This window comes from Musa acuminata, chromosome BXJ1-1, assembly GCF_036884655.1.
Source record: "Musa acuminata AAA Group cultivar baxijiao chromosome BXJ1-1, Cavendish_Baxijiao_AAA, whole genome shotgun sequence".
NCBI classification, from domain to species: domain Eukaryota; kingdom Viridiplantae; phylum Streptophyta; class Magnoliopsida; order Zingiberales; family Musaceae; genus Musa; species Musa acuminata.
In genome coordinates, this window is record NC_088327.1 from 10830129 (window position 1) to 10850032 (window position 19904).

Sequence of the window (19904 nt, forward strand, 5' to 3'; positions counted from 1 at the left end):
AAAATATCCATCATCTTTCGCGAAGCACGAATATTCCAGCACCCGTGTACGCCGAACACAGGAAGATCGGAGAACCATCCTCGTTCCGTTGACGGACTGCGACCAAATAATATGCTTGAGAATTAAGCATACAAATATAAGATTAAAAATGAAAATTATGTCACGTAGTGACTAAGAATCCTGTAATAAACAAGCACATCGCGTATTGGAGGAAGACAAAACGACCCTCGTCGTGTGAGTGCAGAATTTAAAGAATAGAACAGACAGAGACTTGGTATGCTCGTTCAAATCCTTCTAGGCGTTCAAAATTTAGCCTCCAAGGCTCACCACCGTCAATCTGGATCCTGCCCGTACTGGATCACCGTCCATCAACGCTGCAGGTATCTGATGGAGTTCGATCTCATATCCGTGGAAGAGAATGATGGTACACTAGAATCAACGGTTTGTTTAAACATGTTCTTCTATGGAACCGACGGTGTGGATCAACTAATAGCGGTCTCCGCGTGAACGAGTCGGACGTGATCGATGGGGGAAGCGGACCGCCCCGGTCCCGTCTCCGGTCGCTGGAAATTTCGTCCCACGACGGTTCCTGGTGCGTGAGCCGTGTCTTACGGTCTTGAGTGGCAATTCCGTGAATCCAAGCTCTCGCCTGTGGCGTTTGATGAAGTTTCCTGTTAATAAAGAGAGGGGGACGTTAAAATGCTCCCCTTCTCTCTCCCCGAAGCCCCCCGTCTCTCTCGTTCACTCGCTTACAAGAAAGCAGAGCTCCGCGCTTGGATTCGTTTCCCTCTCTCTTTTCTTCATCTGGATCTCTAGGGTCTAAAGATCCGATTATTGGTGTGCTTTCCCCGATTCGATCTCGTTGTATGCTTGATTAGAGGTTCTTGTACTTCTCTGATTCGGGCCCAACGCTGGGAGAGGCGTTTCGGGAATTCTGACGCATGAGAGCCTACGGTTTGGACCCTCGGAGGGACGCCTCCGGCGGCCGACGCGACCAGCTGCCGCCGACTCCATGGTTACCTCCCATGGAGAGCGGCGGCGGAGGCGCGGGTGGGGTTAGGAACATGACGGACCGGTTTTTTAGGTTGGGCTTGGGTGCCGTTCCCAATGGGAACCTGCATCAAGTCATGATGGCGGTGGAAGGCGCGGAGAACACCATCAAGAAACAGGTCTGTTGGCCGTGCTTTCTGATTCCACAAGAATTATTCTATAAATCATGGTTTAATCATACGGTTGAGCGCCTGGGATATTTGTGCTTGTCGATTTCTTAAAATTCTCCATTTTTTTATCCCATAGCATGGAGTATGACAGTAGTTTATTTCTGATGTGGGTTTGTCGTAGAGATTATTAAATTAGTCGATATATGGTATGTTATAATCCTCTTGAAGCCTTACTTGAGCAAGCGTGGTAGTCATGTTGAAGTCGTGTGTGGATAGAGTTTATCTGCTTGAAATGGATTTTGTTGAGGTGAAACAAGTTTCATACTGAGATGCTGATGATGCAAGAAGATGATGACCTGCATGAAAATTGTAACGTTTAGAATTTGTTTATGAAAATCAGGATGACGATGTCATGGATTAGAGTAGAGAAGATTCTAATACTGTTCGTTAATCTTATACTGGATATGCTATGTGATGCAGAAATTGTAGTTCATCACCCATATCTCTAAGAATAACAGGCTTAATATTTTTGTGTCGGGGGCAAGACCTATGTAGTATTGAACTCAATTTTGTGTTCGCAATGCCTCATTTTCTGTTAGGCCATTTATTTTAAGTTGTGAAACATTTTGATAATTTTGGTTCTAAGGAACATGAACCATAATCTTTAATGATGTAGGACAACTAGAGGATGACATAAAAGCAATAATCAATATTTCAAACATGTAATTGGGGTTTAAAAGGAAGCAATAACTTCGAAACATCTTGAAAAGGATGCCAAGTGCGGATTATCGGCCTCTAAATGAATGCCTTGCACAACTGGTATGTTTATAGATAGTTGACAGGATTCAAGATATTTTAGGTCAGCCTAAAATCAGGATGACAGAGACAAATGAGGTAATAACTGGCACTTGCTTGCTTGCCTTCTTACCTATAATTGAGGAAGCCTTGTGGAAGTCACCTTGACTTTTGTGCTGTGAAATTATGTAAGTCCCTTCTGAGATCTTAAACCCTTTCCTTGTTTTAGCATTTTTGTTTTTTCATCACTGTTGATGATGCTTTTCTTTGAGATCTTGTTGGACAGTGGCCAAAATCAAATAAGTAAGCCTTGAAAAACTAATGATAGAAAACAATGATGAATATTTTTGAGATCAGGCATTTGATAATGGTCGTCAACTCTTCAATTATCGACTGTAAGATCTTCAATTGCATTCCGACGAGTGTAGCAATACAGTGATAAATGGAGCTTTGTACAAGCAGACTTGCGTCATGATTTTTTAATTCAACTTGATCTTGTCCTTGCAAGGATTGAAGGACTGGATCAGTTTCAGCATTAGATTGGATTGATCATACATGCAATTTAAATTGGATTTAATTACTGGATTGGGTTACTGAAATGGAGTTCTAGATAAATACATGAATATCTATCCAAAATCTGGAAAAAAGTAAAAGAAAAAACAAAACAGGAAAACTAAGAAATGTAAGCACGAGTCAAAATTGCATGAGGTTTCTATCTGGCTGATAACATTTTTGTGGTACATGATTTTGTCCAAAACATGATAGTAGAATACAAAATAAATGTACTTGTTAATTGGAAAATCTCAATTCCAAATCTCATGCTTGTAGTTTCTTATACTTTGGAGATGCTTGATGACTACAAAAATCTACCAACAACAACAAGCCATAATATCTCATCTATTTGGGGTTGACTACATGGATCATTTGTTGCCACTGAGCTTATGACAAAACATTATCTTGACTACAAAAATTTAAGGGGAAGTTTATCATTACCCATTTTGGCTGCTAAGGGGAAAATTGCTTGCAGTATGATAGGATGACATTTTGTGCCCTTATCTTGCTTTCCCCAAGATGGATTGGGGTGATCCAGACCAATGTTTGGACCTGATGATTTGTTTAATTGTACTTTGATTAGACCAGGATCAGTTGAACCAGATTAAGATCAATCAAGCATTTTGAACCTATTTCTTGGATGTTGATATTAAAGGTTGCCTTTTCATAACCCATCCTGATAGTTGACAAATTTGTGACAACTCTTTGGGATATTCTTACCTAGCTAGTCTCACTGGATCTGGAGGGGTTGTAGACATGATATTCGAGTGTCAGCAAAACTCGAAATTGTTGCAGATACCAGTAACTGAAATATAAGCATAATTCCTTTTCATTGCCACCCAATAAAAATTGGACTAATGTCAGATTTCTACAGAGACGTGACATTTCAAAAGGAGCCAATTATACACTTTGAATCTTTCTGCAAGGCATATATGTTTTTGCTAACAACTTCATCTTACTTATTTATCAATTGCTTATGATTTTATTCTCATGTGTGCATGTGTGTGTGTGTGTGTATTGAAAATATTCCAGAATAATGCTAGGAGTTCATGTTTGAACTCAGCGTTCTTTTATTTTCCTCTTGACACCTATTAGAGAATTTAGCTCTTATTAGATTTTTACTAAAATAACTGCTTATCTCTTGATTATGAGATTCATTTTCAGCAATGCATGCAATCAGAAACTTCATTTTTTTAAGTGGTGCTGTTGTTTTGCAGTTGGAAGAAAACAACCAATTAAAGAATGAGCTCCTACGAAAAACACGAGAATTAGAGAGAGATGTAGGAACTCTGATCCACATTTCTTTTCAGGTTTATCATCCCAAGAGTTTGCTTGTATGTGTGGTCTTTTGAATAAGTTACACATCCCTAGTACCATTTTGTTATGAATTCATGTGTTGCTGCAAAAATTTTAATTCTCAAGGATGGAGTTGGACTCAAATCTGAGATTGGCTACACCAAGCATGGACTTCTTTGCATGAGATTCTGACTTTAAACCATCAATAGTCAATCATAGTAGGTATCAATAAGTTCTTAGATAACCTTTGTGGGTGCTTAACCTTCTTAAAGTGATTTGCTGAAAAGGAACCAGTCTAGCCTTTTCAATGAAAGTTTAGGTTAGTATATGACAAGCATGATATGCTTACGAGGTTGCAAAAAAACCTTTGACCATTTGATATTGCTAGGACTGCAAATATTGACTTTTTTACTAAACCATTTTCAGTATAATAAATTAATAATACTAAATATCTAATATTACTTAGACTTTTTTGTTAATCTTTGCTTGCCACTTTATGATTTATAGTTACTACTTACTAGAGCCACATATGGTCAGAAAAAGAACTTTTATTATTAGCAACAAAATGATAAATGCTCAATGGCAGGTGCACAATATTCATTTCTCATTGTTTTCTTTATCTTAATTGACACAGTATTAAAGCATAATATTTGTTGGTCACAAGGTCCAACATGCAACCATGAATTTCACTAATGGTGACAACTAGTAACCAAGTAACTACCTAAATAATAATCTTAATGTTCTGAAGAAGTTCTAATCATAACCACACTGGTTTGCTTGAAGGTTGTCATAGAAACAAGAGTAGGCAGCTCTGGCTGTTGCAGCAAGATGCATATTACTGAGGTTCATTGTATGCTGTTCTCATGTCTATGAACCATTTATTGTTTAACTGTGTTATCCCTCTTGAGGATTCTGTATAACAGTATAGGAACATATGATATCTGCTTTTAACTCTGTTTGTGCTTATTGTAAGAAACTTCCATAGATTGCATTTTTTTTAATACAGTCCCATGTCCTATCCAGTGATTTAACATGTTGCTAATATTATCATCCTTGGATATTATTCTTATATGTTGCTTTAGTATACGTGTGAGTCTATCATATGCTTATCAAGTGGATAATTTAAATCTATATGGACATATATGCTGTTACTTTGATTTAGTAGTAAGAAGTTATATGTGATCTATTGTTCATCTAATTGGAATACATGGCCTGGAAAAACCATCAACACTTGATGATTTTATGCCATCTTTCATTCGTCTCTTCCATTAATTGTTGGAAAAGTGATTAAGAAAACACATTCATGCTTGATGCCCTTTGTAGACCTGATTTGTGTAGATATGACCTTTTTTCCTTTTTTGTCAGAGATCGAATGCTACGTCATTAAAGCCTTCTGAGGTTTCAACAAATGATCATGTGGAAGGCTATGAACCCCATCATTCTAATTCTTCATCTGGAAATGAAGCAGAAAGGAACAAATGGATGGATAATCATTCTTCATTGAATTCTCAAGGTATCCTTCTGATCCATCAGAATGGATTTTCTGGGAGGGAGGAACCTTTTGTAGAAACTAGCACAAATAATCAGCAACTTGGGAGCAACAAGGTTAATGGTGATCTTAAAAAAATCCCTCTAGTACGGTTTGGTGTAGAAGGTGCTGGTCCATCTCAGGACTCTACACCATCATCTAGATCCATTTCTCCAAGCAAGTAAGTTTATGTACATCATGGAATTTTATGACATCGGTTATACATGTTGAATCCTTGCACTTAATATTGAACAAATATATAATGTAAGGTGTAATTTTAACACCCTTGATAGGAATCAAAAAGATGGAGAACATGATAAAAGGTTCAATTCTTCTGGAAATGGACTATTGCGTGTTTCTGATACCAGCCCAAATATTCTCTGGAAACAGGTACTATCATTTACTCTCAACTCTCAAGTGCAAATATTTATGTGATTCCAAGTACTTATTTATAAACATAAGACCTACTTTTTTAAAGGAACTCATTGTCAAGGTTAGAAAGCATGAGGAAGAGATTGCTCAGTTAAGGAAGCATCTCACTGATTATTTGGTTAAGGTCAGGAAAGCATGTCACAGTAATTGCATTCCTTTCTCTCGGTGGCTGTCTTATCGTTAACCAATATTTTGGTGCACTTTTAATAGGAAACACATATATGCAATGACAAATATGTTCTGGATAAACACATTGCTTATATGCGTACGGTAAGCAAGCATTTCAATTTCCTACATTTGATAAATAATATTTTTTAACTTATCATGACTAAAAGTCTAAACATGTCATAATAAATGTTGCAGGCATTTGATCAGCAACAGCAGGACTTGGTTAATGCCGCATCAAAAGCTATTTCTTATAGACAAGATATTATAGAGGAGAATATCCTACTATCCCATGCATTACAAGTATTGTTTCTCACTTCTTTTTGGTTTGTGAAGTTTCTTCACCCATGCGGCACTGGGGACATTTCTTCTCTCCAGTACCAATAAATTACAGTTATTGCTAGAGATATAGGATGGGTTTTTTTTTCCTTATTCTTCTAAATCTTGAATATAATTGGATAGCTGATATCAAGTTGAATGGTCCAATTGAGTTTAATTCCATTTGGAATTTGGCTGAACCTGCTTGAGCTTTGGTTGGAATTGATTGTGATTGACCATTTCATCAACATTTTTCACAATTACTATCTACTCCTTTTGTCTTCCAAATTCTCAAGTCCTAAAAGAAATATATTGTTTACACTTCATGCTCTTGTCCTATATATATTGTATCAAAGCATTTGATTTTGTCAGCATGTCCTATCATTAAAGCTGATTTGTAACTCGAGGCAAGGTTCTATGCAGTGAAAGCATATGATGCTCATTTTATTTTATTCTGTTTTGAATAAGTTTTATTAGTTTATGAGGGTCTTTGCAAATATTATAGATCTTCTATGTATCTGCTTAATTACTTTTAGAGAAGAAAACAAAAGTCAAAACAGAAAAATGCAGATAAATATCAGTCTTAATTATACGGAAAGAAGTCTGGTACTTATCCTTCCATGGTGCACTACCATTGATTGTACATGAGGCACGTGTGCTACGAGGCCTGGATCCCTATATGTGATGCCTAAGAATTGGAGTGAGTTTGGCTTTTATCCTACCCTTCTCTTAAAGCTCTTTTATTTTTCATGATCATCATTCACCATTACTATCTTATCCTTTCTCTCTTTTCTTTTCCACATCTTCAAATCCTAGGGATTGTTTTTTTGTGCTCTCAGTGCTCTTGTCCTATGTCATTTTGATATCAGAGCATTTGTCTAACATTAAGAAGCTACTAAAATTGGTTAGGATCACTTTGTTTGTTAAATCGTGTCTAACATTCTTTACTACGATATGTTGCCCTTTGTTTAGCTGCTATAACAATTTAAAACTCATGTTTGTCAATTTGAGTGTTGCTTTTATATAGGATGTATCGACTGATTTGCCTTAGTGTAATTTTCAACATTGATTATCAATAGTGAAATTTTGTGTTCATTTCTGTTCTCTATATAGGCAGCACATGCAGAGAGGTCAACTTTTGTATCTTCTTTAGTACCCCTTCTTTCAGAACATGGCCTCCAGCCTTCTATTATTGATGCTCAGTCAATTGTCAGTAATCTTAAGGTTAGTATATTTGGGCTTCTATACATTCATGGTCAGTATTTTTAGCAATAATCTCTGACTACCATTAAGGTTGTATGTTATGTAAAAGATTTTCACTCATTTGTTTACTTAGATTGCAAGTGCTTCTACATGCTTTACTTGCTAGAGCTGTTAGGATCTTTCTTTTTAATGATGTAGACTGTGTGTGTTCTTCAGAGTTATGCTTGTTCGCCTTCTGGTTTTCTGTTAAATAATGACACTGTGGTAAAACTTGTGGGTATGCATTTTAGACTGAGAAAACATAAATGGTTTTACCCAGTGTAAGATACTTTGGCTTATATGTTGGATGGACTTCTAAATATTCTCAGTCTGGTTTGTCAGTCATTCCAATTTGAGAGGACTAGAGAGATGTTCTGTTATGTTTCTTCTAACTTTTGAGTATATATTGCATTATTATTGATGTAATAGAGGTATGCTTTTGGTCTTATTTGTTCCTGCTGAGTATAAATCTTCTAGGTTCTGCGAGTCCCTTTTTTAATCTAAATCTGCCCTTTTGGAGAACTTGAGGAATATCTCAGAGTCTGTTAGAATCAATCCATATCTTTTTCAGACTTTGAGGAATAGCTTTATTGTACATTCCAGGTCGTCCTTCCATTGATATTGAATTATTTACAAAGAAATAATTTAAATTATTATATTATTTATTAAACAACTTAGATTTTAAGATTCAAATGAATCAAGTAATTGATCGATGGATATACCTAGTTCTATCATAAAAAAGAACAATAAGACTCCACGAAGAGTGGATCGGGGTCCTCGATCCTATGTATCTGTATATCAATTTGATATGTTTGTCAGAGCCAATCCTAAAATTGATCCCATGACACAGTATATTGAGACACTATATGTCATTGGTATATCAATGTGGTGATGGTCATAGTCTGATCGTCGTGAACCACATGTGTCCGAGATGGCTCTTGAGGTAAGTATGATTGTGGCATATATGGGTGAGAAGGTTAGAGAACGTCGAAACTTCTACTTTCGCCACTGATTTGATGCTCCATATCATAAGATCGATCACTATACTACTGCTCAAAGAAGAATGAGCAACTATTACCGTATTACTATTGGCCATATAATTCTCTCCATAATACGATAGTTGTAAATATAACAAGTTCCACTCCATGTTTATGTCGTGTAGACTTTGTCACATATACTCAAAATTATCAACTATCTACCCTTTCCCCTTTCGTGTATTAACTTGATCAGTATCTCATCAAGCTCCATGATCTGAATCTTGGGTAGCATGCATAAAATACTATTTCTTGATCCTATTATACCATCACAAACATGTAAATACATGTAAATCACTTTAATATGCATGAAATACAAACATTTGACTTATTAAGTGTTTAATTTTTAAAAAATCAACATTAAACATACTAATCACAACATTAATGGCATTAATGGCTCCCTAATTAATACTATTGTACCATCATAAAGACCTCGAACAACATATTAGACACTGAGAATATAGAATAGGCTTAATCATTTTATAAATCATCAAAAATCAAGAAAAATATACATACCTTTGATTAGAAAATTCTTCTTCTAACTTAGGTGTTAATCCTTCCTAATTAACCTCCCAAACTTGATCCAATTCATAAATCGCAGCTTTGTGGATTTTAAGAAAGTGTAGATGAAAGAATGAGAGATATATGTGGGTGAGAAAGTGATTGAGAGAGTAGATGAGCTAGAGAGAGTGAAAGGAGAAAATATAAAAACCCTTTCTACTGGTTCAAACATTCAAATTGGCAGTTTTAATTAAATCAATCGTAGCCCGCGATTGGTATCGGTCAAAATCCAACCTTTACCGACTGGTACAGGTTGGGAACAAATCGGATTTCGACTGTTCCGATTGGTACAGACCCCGTATAGGGCGAAACGTGGTCATATAACATAGACCACCTAGTACAAGGTGGTCCATGTATCGGTCCCCTGTCGGACCAGTACGTATCGCCGTACCGAGCGGTATATTGCAGCACGAGAGACCTTGGGTCAAATAAGCTTCTAAATTAACCCAGTAGTTAAGCTTTTAATTAAACTCTTTTAATCCTTAGTGATATGGGACTATCATAGCCATCCTCTTTTATCTCACATATATGAATACTTCTGGTATCTTCTCCTATTTGTGTGGATTGATTGTCTTCACCTTATTTTGAAAGGTTCAAACTCAGTCAAACCATAGCATGACTTTGGTCACCAGACGCATCTTGACTCAATTCTTTCTTTTTAATTTTTCTCTAATTTGGCTGGCTCTGATACCATATAAAATAATGATGAGTCCAAGTTAAATTGGTCAATGTTAACATACATCAGATTTCACAGTGATTTAATCCAAGAACTTAAGCTTCTAACTTGTTGGTTTGCCAGTAACCAATCTTTTTCAATCCTTAATGATATTGGACTATCCTCTTGGTCCATGTCCTTTCATCTCATATACATAAATATTATTTTCATGCAAGTCTATTTTGTATACTAGCATCATATGTTAAACATACTGTGTTCCTTGACCAACATTGGTGTGGTTTGGTATATATGTAAAACATTGAGTAACATGGTTTGGGTTGGATTTGCTACTTACTGTGTCTACTTCCGGGATTTGCTACTTTCTAATGTCAAATTAAATGATGGTAATAAAAAACAATTTTTCCTATCCTTACACTTCAAGACTTTTTTAGATATGGAAGTCCAAACTATTATACTAGTTTTCAATGTGTTACCATGATATCATTAGATAATTTCATGACAGTATTTGTATAATGACTTTTTCTTATTCTATTTTTTATTCTTGTAGGTTTTGTTCGGACACATGCATGAGAAACTAATCATTTCTAAGGTACCTTCTTTCTATTTATCAAATTATGTAGTCTCTTAGGTAGATGTTAATTGTTGTTGGCCTGAGAAGTTCAGTATTGTGTCTGACATCATTTAAGTGCATCCAGCTTGTTATAGTAGAACGAACATCTTTTGGATGAAATTTTCTTGCACGTCTGAGGTTGCCTGACAGACAAATTTGTTCTCTCTAGGAAAAACTAAAAGAGTCTCAATACCAAATAGCTCCATGGTATGCAGAATCATCACATAATGCAGGCTTTCCTACACAATCACCTTCCCGTCCACTCAGTTCACAAGTTGCTGTTTCTGTATGTCATTTATATGTTTTCCTTTTAGTTTCCTTTTCTGTCTCTAGTATCACAATGTCCTAACTTGTTATTTTTGTGTCAGAACAAGAATAACTTGGAAATTGTGCCACAGCCAGCAAATCCACATGCTCAAACTCCAATTTCTTCTTCCAATTTCCAAACAAGACTTTATTGGGAGGCAGTTGGAGGCCAAAATCAGCAATTTAATCAAAGTAGTGTTCCGACAAAGAGTCTGGACCAGGATACTGCAGAAATATACACTCCTGTGAGGAGGTCAGGATTGATAATTTGACACCACACCTGAGATTCTCTTATCAAACCATGTTTCTGTTTGGCTGATCAAATTAAAGTTTTGCTTTGTTTTTTTGAATTATTCTTCACTGCTCTTATTTTTTCATCACCTGTTTTTTTTAGATTCTAAATTGTCTGAAAAATCATATTTACAACCTTTGCTTCAGTTTATTGTAACAAATCATGATTCCCATCCATTCAGTCAAGAAATACCCTCTAGTGACTAAATTTTCTTATGTTTTTCAAGTCAACTTCCTTTTTTGTGAGACATTGTTCTACCAGATTAACTGTTGTTCCTAACAGGATTTATATAATGCTTAATCCTGTGTCAGTGAGTTCTCTTTCATTAATCTTATGAATTTAACTTACCGTGCTTCTTCTGATGTGCTTATGCCTTTCATCCATCTATCCTTATCACCTGCAATATTATTTTTTATCATTTAATTGCTTTCTAAATGATCTTATTTTATAAACTCAAATCAACTGACTAGAGTGACAATTATTCTTGTAGCAGAGATCCATGTATCTGTGTTGTTTCTAATTTTTTGACATTATCTTGATCTATTGTCAAATTCCTTTTGGTATATTTTCCTGATTTTCTACATGGAGTTGCATATATCATGAAGATCAAGAAAGTGATAAGTAGCATCATGCTTTATTTTTGAGGGAATAGAATGTTACAATTTAAGGCAGATATAGCTTCCTTTTCTTGTGCAATTTGAAATCTTACTGGATTTTCTTTCTGAAATTCTTCTCAGGATCTGAATTCAACATTTACAAAATGCATTCAGGCCCAATTTGAAGAATTAAAAAAAAAATCCTTGTTGCATTCAACTTCATGGTAGAAACATTTAGTGTCTTGTTTGTTTGCTAGTTGTCACTTTCTATGCCTAATCAAAAGTTTTCATTATCACACATAAACACATAAATGGTACTTTTATCTTCCTTAAATTATTGTTATGATGACTCTTCTAAAGAAGATTTGTTTAAATACCCATGATAATTGAAGCAATTCAGATGCCATTAAATACACACATTGAGGCACTTAATTCACTACCTTGTTATATAGTCTGGTGGTGTTTGTTTTTTCAGGGACCCAGTTGACCTCAGATGCCATTGAATACACACAATGAGGCACTTAATTCACTACCTTGTTATATAGTCTGGTGGTGTTTGTTTTTTCAGGGACCCAGTTCACAATGATGCTTCGGCTCAAACAAATTTAGATGTCACTCATGTTGCACTTCTTGAGTCTAAAAGTCAAAGACCATCTTTTAAGCACCTTGTTAAAAGTGGCAAGACTGATGATCCTGAGATGGTTGCTCTTCAGCATGGAAAAGAACATTCTGTACACTGGGCTCCTGGAAACTCCTATTTACCATCTGGACAGGATGTACAGAACTCATATTCTTACCTTCCAACAGTCTATGAGGAGCCTAGTTCTTCATTCTCAGAAGGTGTGAGACTTTTAATAAGTTTGTATCTATTTTTCAGTTCAGGTTCTCTTTGATGCTTTATTTCAGAATCCACATTGATGATCCATGGATTTTTTTTTTTGATAACTATGCAAATATGCAGCAGATGATGATCCCTTGCCAGCAATAAATAGCCTTCGAATTTCTGGTGAAGCTTATCCTGGAAGAGAACTTCAAGCAAGTGGGTACTCAATAAATGGAACTACAAGTTGTAATTTTGAGGTACATATTCTAAATCCTATGTTCATTGTCTTAATGAACATTGCATCATTTGTATTTTCGGTTGAAGTAACAATTTAGTGTTTTCAATTTTAATCATAACAGCAGTTCTTTTTTCTACAGTGGGTACGGTATTTAGAAGATGGATCTGTGAACTATATTGATGGTACAATGTTTCCTAACTTCTTTAATTGTGATTTTTATTTATTTATCCTTCTTCCAGGAAATTTGGAACTCTTACAATCTCTTTCTATCCTCTCTTGGTAGGCGCGAGACAACCCAGTTATCTGGTTACAGCTGATGATGTGGACTCATACCTTGCCATTGAAGTCCATCCCCTTGATGATAGGAAGCGGAAGGTATATTTCTATGGGGTTTTTGTTTTGCAAATTTAGTTTGGTTCCATATTATAACTTTACAGAAACTAAGTCATACTCATGATATTATAGCCTGCATGAGTAGAAAGGAGTTTAAGGAATTAATACTAACTGATGACATTTATTGCTTGGTAATTGCAAAATGCATGGGCCCAAATGGGGAAATCTACAGAGTGCAAACTTGGTTTCCTCTGATTGCTGTTTGAATTCGATCTGTGGTCTGTGGTTAAGAGCTGTACAGACATCTTTGGATCATTTGGAATGAAATGTGTTTATCAAGGACATGGACCATATCTTTACATATAGACATATATTATACATCTTTACATACATATATACATGTATATATATCATATATGTACATTGTTGTGCGTGTATATACATATAAATGAGGATGCAAGATTAATTTATATAGATGACCAACCCAAAGCTAAATACTAGCCATCTAATGAGCTGATGTATGTTTTTTCCTTATTCCATTTAGGCTTTCTAGGACATGATTTTTATGTTTCAGATTGTAAATGTTTTATCATTTGGATCGTGTGATCAAAACTTGAATCATTTCCCTTAGTGATCTCTAGTAACTTGGGATCAAAACATCAATTATTCTGCATGACAGTGCATGTAAACTCAGAGGCTAAAGACGTTCATGATAACTCTCAAGCTTTGTGTTACAAAACTAATGTCATTTGCCCAAGTACATCAGGATGATATAGCAAATAAGCTTTGTGTTTATCAAAATATTTGTGTCCTATATGTGTTATATACAAGTCATGGTGATTTTCTGTAATCTAAAAGTAAGTCATTTTGTCTTACTGTAGGGTGAACTTGTAAAGGTTTTTGCCAATGAGCAAAGAAAGATAATTTGCGGTGAGCCACATTTTCCTATTGAGTTGGATATTTCTTCATAATTTTCTTATTAGAAGCCAATGCTTTATAACATATTTTTTACCACATCTTTTTTGTTCCCTACAAGTAGATAACTTAGCATAAGAAGCATGCATTTGCTTCCAAATTATTTCACTTTATGAAACATTTATTTTTTTGTTTTTGAGTTGAGATTTCTTTGACATTGCATAAGCCGGCTGACCAGGTGTGTCTCTATATGGCTGTAGAGCAATGTTACCTATATTATATTTGTTGTCTAGAAATTGATAAGTAGTCTCGAAACTATCGACATTCAGTTAAAGGTGATACATGGGGTTCCTAGAAGTCATGGGGCTCAAATTCTCCTGCAGTTTATTGTATCACACATTGTTATGCTTTGTTACCACATTGTGAAATTTCTTCTTCTCTGATAACGTCTGCATTTAAAGGTTTAACATTATTGATTCTTGCCTGTTTCTCTGACCTTCTGCTTTGTCTCATGTAAGTGGATTGGAAACATATGTTACTTGCATACTACTTTAACAGTTAATTCATTTATTTCCTCTGTTTTAGTTAAATATTATTCTGCCCCTGCAGTTTAGTTTGCCTTACTATTGTAATCTGCTACCTAAATGTTTGTGTGTCTCTTCAAAATGACACAATGTTCTATCTTTATGGCCATGCTAAGAATATAAATCCATGCTTCACTATTTTATCACAGATCCTGAAATGCAAGAGCAAATTAAGAGAACTCTTTCTGTTGGACTTGCATCATATGAAATTTCATTGTCGGTACGTTTGTGCTATCATGTTTTTCATCTTTTATGTTTGTTAGTGAAAAAACAACTGGATTAGCAAAGCTTCATATCTGAAGTGTTTCATTCATTAATTGCTAGGCTAAATTTCTCGATATATGGGAGCCTGCTGTTTTGGCAATAAAGAGAGAAGGTTACAGCATAAAATGTAAGGGGCCACGTGGCATTGTTGTCATGGAGAAGTTTCAGCCAAATACTACTGTATGATTCTTCACATGTCTCGAGTTTGATTATTGAATGGGATATACAAATACTTTAGTACGTGAATTGAATGATGCTTTATGTCCTCCATAAAACCCATGCTAAAGTGCAATGATAAAAAATGATATTCAAATTTAAGAAGAATATTCTTACTGATATAAAATTTTTTGCAGTGACTACAGAAAACTTTCCCTGCTGCATATCCTATCTGAAATATTGTCATGTTTATACCGTGTCACAAAATGAACTCTTTTTTCCCTTTGATATGTGACATGAAACTAAATTATTCCAACAAGATATGTACACTGCAGTACTCTGACCACAAAAAACTGTGAAAACATACACATGCATATATAGATTTCCTTTGATTTGTAATGATTTGGGATGTAATAGACATTAGCATTGCTGTTTTATTAAACTTAGTTGCACAACAGTAAGATCACCAGAAAAAAAATCAAATGAATCAAAATTTGATGCATATACTACAGAATAATTACTAGTAATATTATACAGAATTGTGTCTTTGTTGAGACATCCAAATTGGTTAGTGCATTGGTACACAATTAACAAGTCTCATATTCAAGTTCACGTGTAAGCATCATGTACGCCTATAACAATTTTAAAAAAAATATATATTATACAGAATTGTGTATGATGTTAATTGGGTTAGTGCATTGGTACACAATTAACAAGTCTCATATTCAAGTTCACGTGTAAGCATCATGTACACCTATAACAATTTTTTAAAAAAATATATTATACAGAATTGTGTATGATGTTAATTGGGTTGATTTTATCTTGCAATTTCAAATGTCAAGCAGTGAGAGCATTACATAACATGATGACCAAAGTAATGATGGCAATTGTGAGATGGTTGTTAGAAATTTTGGATGGATATGATGAATTATAACTTGGAGTCCTATCAGATAAAGAAAATAGAGAATCATTTCAAGGATAGATTAAAGTTACGATGGAGTCTTGTTTTCAACTTAAGGATGATAAATATTAGATGTTATGTACATTTGGATGCTGAGTTATGTAGAGGCATCTGAGGAGGCTTTAATAATTTAAATGAGATGGTGCACACAACGATTTTGTAGTTGAGGAGTTCCTTACATTGTTTGTCATATTTATCTCTATGTTATCTAAGTTATAATACTTCCATCAGCATGACTTTTCATCTTAAATATATGATACTTCTTGGATTGTCTATGTATACAAATACCTGTGATCTAGCTAAATTATTTTGTACTTATGCAGATTTTAATTCCATATGGACATCCTACTGAGTTTTTAATTCAGGATGCTAGCGGTGATTCTTTATTGAAGACAGAAGCTAGCAGCGTGTAAGCTTCAAAAATATGTACCATTTAGCAGTTACTTCTTGTTAAATAATTTGACGTTTCTGCCATAAGCTGCTTCACTGGATGTTATCTAAGAAACACTGTTTGGCTTTTTGTTATTACTATTTACTAGTAATATTTATAGTCATTCTGTTGATGCTGGATTTTTCAGGGTGCGAGATACAATTGTTCTTACAATGAGATTGTTTAAAGCAATGGTACATACCTTTATCCCAATATTTATATGTATTTTTGAATGAATCTAGCATATCTCGATCCCCAAAGGATGCTTTTTTTTCCTTATCTTTGCTTTCAACATATCCATTACTTTTTTCTTGTTAGATACAAAAATCATGGATCTGAAATTTTTCAGTAAACTGACCCCTATACATTGTTTCAGCCATAATTTTTAGCACCAAACGTGGATTTAGATAGGACCTTGTTCATTTGAAAGTAGACTCTTATACCTTTCTTTTGACACTGATTTTGAAAATTTTGGACACCGAATACTTACCCAAACGTCTGTTTCAAATGAGCCTATGGATGCTGCAAAACAGGGATCAAAATTTCTGACCTTTCGATACTAAAATGTCTATAAGTCCCTGTTGGAAATTCTGATTTGTACCAAACTGATTTCATTTGAAACTAGACTTGTAAACCTTTCTTTGTTTATTGCTGTTTTTCTCATTATGCTTGGACAAAGATGCTCTAAGTTCATTTATAATTAACACATTGACAGCATCACTTCATGTTGCCTGGTTGCTAATTAAGATAATATGAATAATTTGGGCTTTGGAACAAATGAATATTTTTGGTGGATGGAGAAAAGCGTGTCAGGGAATATCATAAAAATGAGATAAAAGCCTCTAATCATATTGTTCAGCTAGGTTCTTCCTTTGTTGACAAAAGAAATTGTCACAATCCTGTAAGGTATATATGGAAAGAATCGGCCCCAAAACGTTGACCCCATCCTCACCATCCTTGTCTTTGTCTATTTTAAATTGATCTGTTAGCCAATTAATCACTCGGTATGCTTGGCTATACATTTTTCAAATGCACAATTCTCGAGAGTACTAAATAGCTTTTGTCTATTTTAAATTGATCTGTTAGCCAATTAATCACTCGGTATGCTTGGCTATACATTTTTCAAATGCACAATTCTCGAGAGTACTAAATAGCTCCTTAATTTCTTTTAGATACATCTGTGCATTGTCTTAAATATCATGGATTTTGTTGATAATTGTCTTAACTCTTTACTAGTGTGAGGACTATCAGGACCCTGAATTTGTCATGACCCAGGCCTGATGGGCTAACTAGCCTATCAACTTCGTTTGGTCTAAACCACTGACCAAAATGCTTAAGCTGAAGTTGATAGTAGTACACTCATCAGACCCTTATAAGTCAATCTTAATCTTGCCCACTTTCGATGTGGGACTAATCAGGGGTGTTACAGAATTCCTTTTCGTATTTGGTGTGGAAAAATATAGACATGTTATAACTTGTGACTCATCTTAGAGATTATTAGCTTTTTTTGGGCCAGTTATCATGTCCAAATAGCAACATTTTATCATTGATTAACTATCCTAGACTACCCTGCCTAGCAAAGTTTTAGATATAAGCATTTCATTTTCAACACAAAATTAGCCTCTCTTTTAGTTTTGTGCCTCCGCAGCCAATCAATCATCAATTTAGTTGGCGAAGCAAACATGTGCAAAGGATAACCATTTTGATCATTGATTACTCCAGGGACTAAAGTTTTATAATTGAAAGGAAATTTTTGTCCTTGTTAGACTACTACAGGTAATTCCTAGCCAACATGTGTCATGTCATGCTGCTGGCATGGTTCACCTAGATTTCTATTCAGGCAGTCGTAAACTACCTTGAATTGAGCTATCTTCCATTTTGTGTTGACAAACATTCACTCATAGAGTAGTGTTATTTTTTACTGCAAAGCATATGTTATATTTTGGCTAGCAAAAGTTGTTTTTACCAAAGTAAATGTCATTGTTATGAATGATGAATCATAGTAGTTGAGAATGATCTTTGGTATTCTTCTTAGGGTGAATCCTAGAATTTAAGCTTTTTCATTTCTGACTCCAAATATCAAGCAAAAATTGCTTTTTTTTCTAAAATCTAAATTCTGAATGACATATTCTCATTGGGTTGTATATACTTGCATGAATTTGAATTTTTTAGCACAATAGCGCAATATCACATCTTTCATCTGAAATTTTACCTGTGCATAAAGTATGAACCGGTTTTATCTTGTCTTTTTCTTTCCCTTTGTCATTTTTCTGTGTACCTAAATGAGGCACGCTGGCAATACTCTTCACTTAATTTATCATCTTCACTTAATGCTTCATTATTTTCATGTGAAATATATAGTGTTTAGTAATTAACAATCACAAAATCACTTGTAGTTCTGTGATAACATAAAGAACTCCCAACAGTAGATGGAACATAATCTTTGCCATGTTGATACAAGTAATGAAATACTCTATGCTTCCAAGCAGACCCTATACGTTTTCTCTAATTAGCTGCAAAATTATGCCATGGAACTCTGACATTTTCCTGGTCACTATTACTTGATCTTGTTTATATATGCATGTTTTCTACACTCTCTATGAGATGTACGCTTTGATTTTGTTCAGAAAGTGGTAATCATTTCTGGTGAAGTAGAATGTTGATATCTTATACAATGCGATTTCCCCTCTCGTTGCAGGCTGGTGAGAAGAAGAAAGGGAGGAAAAGGGGACTCTTTTTCAAATAGATATAGTTACAAAACAAAGGTATATGTTTTTGCCCTGTACGTGTGAATTTTCACAAGTTTGTCATCCTGGTATAACTATTTGTTGCAATTGCTCCCTATTTTTTAGTGAGATGCTTTTCAACTTAGTGTTTTATAGTAAATCTGCTTAAACTCGTGGTAACAGTTTTATTCTTAAAATTATACTATGCACCTCGGAAATTCTTTTACCCCTCCAGCATACTTTCGTCAGGTGAGCAAAAACCGGATCTTACTGTGCTGTCGATTCAACTTATCGTTAAGACTTCGAGAGGAGGTTGCAGTAGTTAACTGTAATTAAAATTTAGGAAGTCAATTGTCACAACTTAAACTTGAGATGTCTCGTTTGAAATTTGACCCATAATCCAATAGCTATTATGTTTAAGTTTCTGGAAATCAAACTATGACCTTAGCAATGCTATTAAAATCTCTTGTGTCTATCCCATGTGATCTGTAATGCTGTCACACTCTTTCACGTGGATTGTGATTGCACCAAGCGACCCGTATCGAGTATTGTTTTTCTACCAGGAGATAGCATTCGGTCAAGTTTTATTCTACTGCAGTCCCAAGCTGTCTGGGTTTGTGAATACTTGCACATCTACTATCCATTAGTTAATCATTCTTCCTATGGAACTGCAATGCAAGTTTGAAATATTTTGCTTAGAAGTCAACGGCAAATTGAAGCATCATAATGTTAGGATTGTCAATTGCCTCAAACCATTTGAAGAAAGTTCATTGAAAAATAAGGGGAAAAAATTATCATCCATAAAGATTGACGACAGTACTACATATTCATTCTTTTGGTTCGGTAAACACAAGAGGGCTATCTTTTATTTTTGTTCATGTAACCTTTTTTTTTTACATAGGATAAATTTC

The 19904-nt window shown here is 34.9% G+C and overlaps 1 protein-coding gene across 6 annotated transcripts; it reads left to right on the plus strand.

Annotated features, from left to right (window-relative positions):
• The first annotated feature begins 695 nt into the window (after positions 1–695).
• Positions 696–19468, plus strand: LOC135672831 (uncharacterized). 6 transcript variants are annotated; one of them, XM_065181254.1, is made up of 22 exons: positions 696–1169; positions 3725–3841; positions 5169–5512; positions 5625–5721; positions 5810–5887; positions 5974–6033; positions 6127–6231; positions 7360–7470; positions 10307–10348; positions 10539–10655; positions 10738–10928; positions 12132–12403; positions 12525–12643; positions 12764–12806; positions 12908–12999; positions 13839–13887; positions 14606–14676; positions 14781–14900; positions 16161–16246; positions 16416–16461; positions 18966–19032; positions 19229–19468. In XM_065181254.1, exons 1-21 carry the CDS (start codon positions 942–944, stop codon positions 19011–19013), a joined length of 2436 nt encoding a protein of 811 aa, XP_065037326.1. In that variant the 5' UTR covers positions 696–941; the 3' UTR covers positions 19014–19032; positions 19229–19468. The 6 variants fall into 6 exon arrangements, with proteins under 6 accessions (XP_065037326.1, XP_065037319.1, XP_065037312.1 ...); XM_065181247.1 differs by having other exon boundaries at positions 19243–19468; XM_065181240.1 differs by lacking the exon at positions 19229–19468 and having other exon boundaries at positions 18966–19138.
• The last annotated feature ends 436 nt before the right edge of the window (positions 19469–19904 follow it).

Coding starts and splice junctions, on each gene's coding strand:
- LOC135672831 (XM_065181254.1), top strand. CDS start 942: ATGAGAGCCTACGGTTTGGACCCTCGGAGGGACGCCTCCGGCGGCCGA. Junction 12,404..12,524: donor TAGTTCTTCATTCTCAGAAG/GTGTGAGACTTT, acceptor GCAAATATGCAG/CAGATGATGATCCCTTGCCA. Junction 16,462..18,965: donor TGAGATTGTTTAAAGCAATG/GTACATACCTTT, acceptor CTCTCGTTGCAG/GCTGGTGAGAAGAAGAAAGG.